The sequence below is a fragment of the Chinchilla lanigera genome, unplaced genomic scaffold (genome assembly GCF_000276665.1).
Source record: "Chinchilla lanigera isolate Chin_1 unplaced genomic scaffold, ChiLan1.0 scaffold00099, whole genome shotgun sequence".
NCBI lineage: Eukaryota > Metazoa > Chordata > Mammalia > Rodentia > Chinchillidae > Chinchilla > Chinchilla lanigera.
Window position 1 is genome coordinate 7,021,277 of NW_004955500.1, and position 9,333 is coordinate 7,030,609.

The 9,333-nt window shown below is 46.3% G+C and overlaps 1 protein-coding gene across 9 annotated transcripts in view; it reads right to left on the reverse strand.

Moving 5' to 3' along the window:
• Nucleotides 1-618: 618 nt before the first annotated feature.
• The window catches only part of Asb8 (ankyrin repeat and SOCS box containing 8), a 29,565-nt gene continuing 20,850 nt past the window's right edge, over nucleotides 619-9,333 (reverse strand). For 7 of the 9 annotated variants that reach the window (XM_013505689.1, XM_013505691.1, XM_005406639.2 and 4 more), the window contains 3 exons: nucleotides 6,705-6,868; nucleotides 5,229-5,333; nucleotides 619-3,171 (listed from right to left, as the gene is read on the reverse strand). In XM_013505689.1, coding sequence (XP_013361143.1) covers nucleotides 2,539-3,171; nucleotides 5,229-5,333; nucleotides 6,705-6,833 — 867 coding nt within the window. In that variant the 5' untranslated portion in view covers nucleotides 6,834-6,868 and the 3' untranslated portion in view covers nucleotides 619-2,538. The remainder of the gene's footprint in view (nucleotides 3,172-5,228; nucleotides 5,334-6,704; nucleotides 6,869-9,333) is intronic. The other 2 variants (XM_013505694.1, XM_013505692.1) reach the window with 2 other exon arrangements.

The following is a 9,333-nucleotide window of genomic DNA, read 5'->3' on the forward strand; positions in this document are numbered from 1 at the left end:
CAAGCACACGGGCTTAGGGTGATGAGGTGAAGTCTCCCAGCTCTCATAGTCTAATAAAATTGGGAATCACACAGTTCTGATTTCAAAGCCCATCCCTACCATGCTTCCTCAAGTCCAAAAAACCATAAAGGCTGAGGATAAAGGGACAGCTCAGGCATTTTACTTATTTATGGTGCGGAGGATTGAGCCCAGGGCTTTTACACAGCTCGCTCTCTCAGCCCTTCTTAAAACTTCGGAGACAGGGCTTGCAAAGTCACTAAATTGTCCAAGATGGGCTCAAATTTAAGATCCTCATTGCCTCAGCCTCCCAGAGTACTGGGATTGTAGGTGTGTGTACCACCATACCGGACTTCAAGCATTTAAGTGCTAACTGCCATTAATTTATAGATTCTCTTTCCTGTCTTTAAATCTAGAGCAGTTTCCTTGAGAAACTGATGAGGGAATGAATAGCTAGGTGAAAGCAAATCACAGAAGAAAAATGTCACTGCATAAATGGTAAAAAAGATTTAGGATCATAATATGATCTGAAGGGAAAAAATAGTGAAGACCACTTAGAAACAAAACCCAGTTAAGTACACACCATTCCCCAGAGCAAATGAGAAAGGTGAGACTTTTAAGTGGGGTTGAAGCACACCATTTATTAGCCATCAATGCGTGATTATGAAGTAACAGGAAAAAGGTAAAATCTTTTCCCAATGGACAAAATATTCTCCCTTTCGGGCTACAACCAGTGTCTACAATGAGAAATGAACCTGCATCTACAGCAGTGCTTCACAAACCCAGACTAAAAGTAGAGTCATCTGGGTTACCTTTTAAAATACTGATGCTCAGGCCTACTTTGGACCAATTCTATGAATGTCTGGGGGTGAAGCCCACATCTTAGTACAGTATTTAAAATATTTCCCTAGGGGCTGGGGATTTAGCTCAGCGGCACAGTGCCTGTCTGGCAAGCGCAAGGTTGTGAGTTCGATTCCTGATACCGGAAGAAAAACAAAAAAAACCAAACAGAAAATATTTCCCTAGGTGGCTTTAATACTGAAGCTGGAACATCTCTGCCTAAAGCAGCGGATCTCATTTCTGGCTACACACGAGAAACATCTGAAGACACTTAATAATCCAGTCCCACCCAGGAAATTCTAAACAATCGGTATGTGGTGAAATCGTGGCAAGTGTTTTTAAAAAACTTCACTGGTGGCCTTATGTGCAGCTGGGGTTGAAAACAAGAGCAATAACTCCACGTTTGGGGGTGGCAGGAGGTGTCAAAGAAGAGGAGGTTTTTCAAATACTCTGTCCAAGCTTTTCTGTCATGCTGGCCGTGCCGAGAATCACTGTTGCGGATGGCAGAGAAACTGAAATGAAAAGATATGCTCAAAGGCCAGGGAATAAAGAACTTTTTATAAACAGCAGGAGGGGAGAATGGAGAAAAGCAGGAACAGCAGAAACTGCCAAACTTCTTTTTAGAATTTCTTTTTTTTTTTTTTTACTGGGCAAAAGACAAAAGCAGACACAGTTTTCAATTAGCAGCAGATCCCATTCATTTTGTTCGTAGTTCCCAAACAGCTTTTTAAAAAAAGTTCAAATTTGCATATAGGTCATCTCAGATCAGTAACAACGTGATCTAGGTTAGGAAAGTGAAGAGTGCTGTTGCGTATTACTCACTACCGCAGATGGTGGTGGGCCACCTCGAGACGCTTTCATGTTCTTTGCCCATTCCCTTCCCAGCCCCCCGCCCCCGCCCCCACAGCGCCTTCGATGCAAAATCCAAGTTTCCAAGAGCGTGGAAAGAACAGCTCCAATCTCCCAGCAGAGGGAGTTTTCCACAGGGAAGGAGGAAGACCCACGGCAAAAGGCAGCCCAGCCTCTCCTCCCTTGACTGACTGAGGGGCAGACATGTCTGCAAACCGGCTTTCCAGAACAAAAAACCAAAAAACCATTTTAGAGCGGCTCAGGACTTTCGGTTCTCAGGACTGCTTAGCACCCGCAGCAGGACACCCCTGTGAAACAGCACTGCTGAACAACCCCAGCCCTTTCTGAAGGCCCAGTTTTGAATCTGAACACCAACACGAGCTGGAGTAACTTCATCCTTGGGACACACTTATTGTTAGCTGGAACTGTGATTTTCCTCCTCACACGACGATTAAAAAGCTTAGAAAGGGTTCCCTGGAAGTGTGAAATCATGCCCCCCACCACCCAGGAAACCCACACACGTTCTTTAGACACATCTCATTTGCCTAGAGAATTCAGTTGCACTCTTGACTCTTTCCCTAAAGGGGTGGTGGAGGGGAGACCTCTTCTTTTGCAGAGCGCAACATTAAAAAAAAGCCACGTAAGCAATACAGAGCACAGCAGTGAGGGGTTTTTGGTCTGGGTGCTTGGTATGGGAGGGGAGGTAGTGAAGGTTACCACTGTGACATAGCGCCTTGAAGGTTACGAACCACACTACTGGAGCCAACGCTCTTCTACCGTCCATGCAAACAGGTGCTGCGGGGCAAACCTCACCCAGAACGGCCGAGGTGCTGCTGCAAGTGTCTCTCCGGGCTACTCCATAAGTAACAGATACTCCTTCAAAGAGGCTGGCAGCGGAAGGCCCTTCACCGCGTCTGGCAGGTACTGGAGCCCCAGGCTACGGCGCACGGCATAGCGGGCCAGAGTCTTGAGAGTCCCTGGGGCTGAGCACAGCACCGTCAGTTTTTCGCACAGCTGCTGGTCTTTGGCCACCTCTCGTGGCATGGTGCCATTTTTCCTTAATTCAAAGTGTCCGACGGCCCTGTGGAGAAGCTCAAAGCAGGAGTCCTCTTTCTCGGTTCCGAGTCCCCTGACTAGCAGAGCCACCAGGCGGGAGATGGGCGTTTGGCCTTTTAGGTTGATGACTCTGACCTCGGCGCCATAGTCGAGGAGCACGCTGACGCTCTCCAGATTTCCCTTCATGGCAGCCCAGCTGAGTGGCGTATCGTTGTTGTAATCCAGGGCATTGACGGAGGCCCCGCTCTCGAGGAGAGCCCGCACGCACTCCGCATTGTTCTTGAAGGCGGCCCAGTGAAGCGGGGTGTCTCTGTTGCCATCCAGTGCGTTGGGGTTTGCGCCGTACTCCAGCAGCACCTCCACACAAGCCTCGTCTTTCTCTGCTGCATAGTGGAGGGCTGTGCGGTTGTAGCCATCCAGGGCGTTCACCTGGAAGAACGGAGGAACCTGATTAACAGTAGATAAAATTACCGGAAGAAAAAAGGAGCGCAACAAGGAACGCTTGCTATGCCGTGCTCCGGGGCAAGACAGACCGAAAGCAGTTCCCAGGGAATCTTGATCAAGATACAGACATGACAGGAGCTAAGGGCAGGTGGAGAAGCTCTGCCCCGCAACACGAGCACCATGTGCCCTGGCCAGCGGGTCTGTGCGACTCGGGGTGCTGTCCTGTGTCACTCACTTCCCTTTTCACTAGAATCTCCACCAGCGTAAGCGGTCAAGCAGGAAAAGACCAAGCCAAGGCTTTGAAGCCGCTCTGAAAGTCAGCAGGGAGCTGCTTGAATAGTTAAAGAGCTTCCTGCTTTACTTTATCTTTCCCGACTTCGCATCCTGCTCCTAAGGGCAACCAAAATGAAAACAACGAGGCCGCAGCTCTGCCCATGCACTTCTGCTACGTCCTTTACCCAGGCCTAAAATGTTCAGTCAACCCTTTGCAAAGATGCGCTGTGGGTTGACAAGAGAACCCAGCACAAGGCATGTGGACGGGGGAGCACGGATCTTCCAACACGGAAAAGCGGCCAGCGTGCCTAAGGCAGGGTTCCCTCTAGCTTTCCATTTCAGACCCCCAAGTTTATAGCAGCATAGTACCTTCTCCCATAAGGCGCAATGCAGCAAAAATGAAACATATTTGGCTAACTCCCCCCCAACTGCCCCCACATTTTCACTTGGGTCACGGACTTGAATCGCTCCAGGGCCGCTCAGCACCGACATCACGGGATGGTCAGTGACAAGGAAAGAGCAGCACGGCTGCGGAGAGGAGCGGGGCAGGGCCTGGTCCCGGCTCACTGGCCCCGGCGTGGGGACTGTACACTGGCTTCACGGTTGGAGTCAGTTAGGGCCTTAACACATACATCGTCAAGGCTGCTCACAAATACTCCAAACTGCTAGTTTATTCACTTAATACACATTCACTGAGCAATTACTGCACACTGTGTCCCAAATACTTTATAACCTCTGAAAAAGGTATCATTATCGTCCTTTTTCTGATAGATGGGAAAGCTGAGGCAAAGAAGGGTAAAGGCATGTGTTCAAGGTCACACAGCTGGAAGGGACAGAAATGGACTATGAATTCCATGAAATATGACTGCAGAGTCTGCTGCTTAATTATTCATTAGATTAGGCTGCTTTGTGTCTACTTCTAAAATTTAATTTTTGGTATTTATCTTAAAATAGATGAAGGTAAGCCAAAAAGATACATTAAAACAAAATAAGTAGTGGGCATAAATAGCCCAATCCTGAAGAAGGGGTTGCCTTAAGATAATTCTCCCCAAGTGCACCTGTGTGACAGTAGGTTTCAAATGGTTTAGATTTAATCCGAGTTGAGGGCCTTCTGCACTGACAGCTCCTGGACAATCAACACGCAAGGAGAGGATGGAATGGGAAGAGAAACAGCCCCAGGAGGTAAGCTGGGAGGCAAGAGAAGGGACACATAAAGCCTTCTTAGAGCCACGGACAGAATAAACAAAAGAAAAAAAGAATGAAATCCTTAGGATTATTTTAGAGATTTACCATTACACTTTCCCTTTAATATCAGCTATGTCATTCTTTGTGTTTTTTTTTTTTTTTTTTTTTTTTTTTGTCTTTTTGAGACAGGGTCTCACGATGCAGTTCAGGCTGGCTGTGAGCTCACTGTAGCCCAGGCTGGCCTTGAACTCGCAATGATCCTCCCGCCTCAGCCTCCCAAGTGCTGGGATTCCAGGCGTGCACCACCACGCCCAGCACTGTTGTTTTGAGACAGTGTCTTGCTATGTAGTCCAGTCTGCCCTTGAACTTACTGTGAAGCCCAGGCTGGCCTCAGACTTGCAGTGATCCTCCTGACTTAGCTTCCTGAGTGCTGGGACTACAGGCATGTGCCAGCACACCTGGCAAAGCTATGCCAGTGTTAACATGGGTTAGAAGGTCAGATTGGAAGTACAAAGAGGAATTCTCCGACAATATGAAGCTCAGATTTCCGTGAGTTGTTAGTGTCACAGTGTGGAGAACCTTACCTCGGCTCCTTTCTCCAAGAGTAACTCCACACAGTCAGCATCTGACACCATACAGGCACAGTGCAGGGGCTTCAGGGTGCCATGGGTGCAGTTCACATCTGCTCCCTACAGCAAGGAGGAAACTTCGTCAGTGCGCTCAGCTCGGCTCATCCAGCAAGACAGACTCAGATCTGAGGGAAGAGTCCTAACCCTGCCTAGGCTGAAAACGTACTACTGTTTCCTGGTTTCCATTTTTATTAATTAGATAACATTGTAATGCCACTGTCTAAAGCAGAGGAATACACGGAAGAGGAAGGAAAGGAGCCGTCAGTTCCGTAGACCGAGTTGCTAAATTTCTCTACAAATTAGCCTGCCAAGACGGTCACCTGTACATCACTGAGGACATAACCTTACGTGTAAAAGCCATGAGAACCTCATCACCAGGCAGGAAAGCTGGACCAGTGATCTACTTTCTGCGGCCACCATGTGCTGAAAAAGTCATGAGTCTCAGAATGTCAGCACTGGCACGCATGCTCTTTCTGCCGTTCAACAAGTGACGGACGGGCCCTAGCAGGAGGGAGATCTTAACATTATTTGTGTTTATAAACATCACCAAGGTCATCTACTAGTCTCTGCCCCCTATTCCAAATCAGGCGCTTGCATTCCTAATATGAAGGAGATGGAGATATCCGTCAGACCAAAGTCACCAAATGACTCAGCAGCAGGGCTAGAATTAGAACGTGACAAAGCTGCTACTGCTCAATCTTCTGACCCCACTTTTGCCGAGAACAAGCTCACGCTGTATGCCCTCCTCCTGAAGCTGTGCCCCGGGACTCTGAGGCGGCCACAGAGCTCGGCAGTGTGAACTAGAGCCCTAAAGTCCCTAAAGATGGCTACATTTTCTAGTGGAAAAAAAATCTCTGTAAGTTCTCTTTGACAGGAATAACAGAACAGGGTATCAAAGACCTTCCAGGACACTAGTCCTGTCACAGAACTACTGGCCAGGGGTGGCAAAATACCAAAGTGCTGTCCTCGTCTCCGAGTACCACCTGCTAGGGTGGGCGTTCTCTATCAGAGCACAGGCAGTTGTGAGACAGAAGGAAAGTGAGCCCTCTCCACGCAGCTGTCACACCCCGGTACGGAGAAAAGGTCGCAAGGCTCTCACAGACACCTCTGCTTTGCCGCCTTCTACCACCCTTAGTGAGACGTGGACGGAAAGCTTTGAGCCTGATGCTTCCATACGCACTGCATCCAGAGAGCGATTTCACAAAGAACGAAGACATATGTCATGAAGAAAACTATCAGATACACAGAGTGAAGGGGAGAAAGCAAGCAAAGTAAAATGTGGGGGAAAATATATTTTCGTGGCCAAGTTAACGTATTTAAGAAGACTGTTAAGACTGTGATCTTAGGCTCAGTTGGAGGTGCAAATCTGTATCTGTGAGGATTTCCCAGCGATTTTCCCATTTCCCCTCTTCAGGGACACAGCACACTCACCCCTCTGATGAGGTCCTCTACGTTATCATGAGGGAAGGAACGGATGGCAGCGATTGTTCGGATCAGGCGCTCTGAGAGAGAGTATTTGCTCTGAATGCTCTGCATAATATACCACATACTGGAGCTCATCAAGGCTCAGGGTGTATTCACATGCTCCAAACTGCCTGAAACAAAGAAGTGTTAGGCACACACCATCTCACTGAGCACATCTGTCCTTAGGCCCAGGCATTCTCTGAGGCCTTCCCCATATTAAAAGCAGGCATCACGGAGATCAGCGATTAACTCCATTTCTGTAATCATCAGAAACGAGTTCATACGAGTTTCTAGAGGTTGAGTAAACCTGGATGCAAATGCTCTAGGACAGCAGAACATTTCTCTGCAAAGTGTGATACCAAGACGTCCATGAAGCTCTGAGTGCTTCACAAGACTAGCTAGGGAATGGGACTTTTTTGAAGACTGAAGATAACCATAAAACACTCTTTTCCTCTTCTGAATTTTTGTTATTTGTTATTCATTATGTTTGCCTTGCAGTACAGTTATGTACATTATGTTCCTTCATCTAAACTATAATCAACTGGAAGGGAAGATCTTTGTTCTCTACTTTTTTGTTCGTGTAAATATAAGTAACTAGCAAATATTGGTTGGTTGAGTGACTAAAAGGTACGGAAGTGATGGTTACCTGTGAAATGAGAGGGAAAAGTTGGAAAAAATATTCCTATCTTAATGATAAGGCATCTGTAAAAGATTTTCAAATGTTTTCAGAGAAAAACAGGAAATATTTGAGGTAATATTCTAAAATAAGGAGAAAGCAAAAGTGTAACTGTTATGGAGTCATCTACTTAAAATCAGAAGAAGAAACCAAAGTTCACACCAACAAACACTTTCAGTTTTAGGAAAACAAGCAAATTTAAAATGAAATTTTTTGGTTTGTTTTTTGGGACCGAGTCTTGCTATGTAGCTCAGTCTGGCCTTGAACTCATAGCAATCCTCCAGTCTCTGCTTCGTGAGTGATGGGATTACAGATGTGTGCCACTGTGCTTGGTTTAAAAATGAATTTAGAATGTTAAAAGCTGGCAATTCATGACAGCTGAGAAACAGATTTGGGTAAATATGTTTAAAGCACAATATGGCTGAGTTCCAGGATGACAGAACAAAATACTGTAATGCAATGTACTTGAACTCAACTATGATAAAAAATTTTGACTATACTAGATGCTAGTTAGGGAACATTTAAAGTTATAACCAGTAAGATGGTTCATTTCTGTGAAAAAATACATACCAAAAACTGTAGAGAGAGCTGGGCATAGTAGCTCACACCTACAGTGTTCGCACTTGGGAGGCTGAGGCAAGAGGATACGTATGGGTTTGAGGCCATCCTGAACTATACAGAGAGACTGTCTCAAAAAAATCATAAAAAAAATAAATAATATAAAATAAACTGTAGAGAAAATATAATATGTAGTAGCAGCTCTTTAGTTGTAACTGCTTAGGAACCCATATTCTTACTAAAATACAAGTTCCTTAATAGTAAAGATTTTCTTTCCACAGTACCTCCACAGGTTAGGTCTTCAATAGTTGCCGAACTAATTTAAAGCGTATTACATTAAATTCTAATGAATTCAAAACTTGCAGTAAGTGGTAAGCATGTCATGCATATGATGACTACTATGGGAAAATCTAAAAATTATTTGTCATTTTACAACATACAAAAATGTTGCTTTTTGTGATAGGGTTAACTATATATTCTATGACATATTATAAATTGCACTCATTTCTTTTTGCTAATCAGTAGCCATTTGTATTTATTTATTTATTTGTCTTTTTGAGACAGGGTTTCACTATGCACTTTAGGCAGTCCTTGAACTCACTTTGTAGCTGAGGACGGCCTCGAACTCACAGCGATCCTCCTGCCTCAACCTCCCAAGTACTGGAATTACGGGCCTGAGCCACCACGCCCGGCTGTATCTATTTAAAATATACACAGATCTGAGGATACAGCTCGGTGGCAGAACATATGCTTAGCATTTACAGGTTGTGGGTTCAATCCCCAACACCTACGTGTATGTAAATGCCAACCATAACTCTCTGGTGTGTGTATAAACACACACACACTCTCTCGCGTATCTCAAATTCCTGAAAGACTTCTTCGTGGGGGCGGGGCAAAGCTCTTTCCAGTCGGAGATTCAGGAAGCGGGCGCGGGCATCGAAAGCGGGCTTGGACAGTGTTTTTGTTAACAGTTTCGGGGCCACAATAATTCGAAGAAACTAACTCTTGCGTTCATTTTCAGGGCGCTCCTGGCCTCCAGGCTAAGCACTCCTGTAAGAGTATGGCCCGTGGCTCTCTCCTGCTGCCTCGAGGAGGGCGAGACCCTGGGGCAGATGGACAACATTCACTGCCAGGAAGGGCCGAGGCAATCTAAACGCATCCTCACTCTGGACAGTAGCCTTCTTCGGTCTGCTGGGACTGGAAGCTCCTTCCGCCACACCCCCCTTTCCTACTTTCTTTCGGTAGCGGGAATCGAACTCAGGACCTCGCGCTTGCCAGGCAGGCGCTGTGCCACTGAGCTTCATCCCCGGCCCAACACATTCCGTTTTCTTTCGCTAGGGGATCTAGAGAAAACATCAAAGG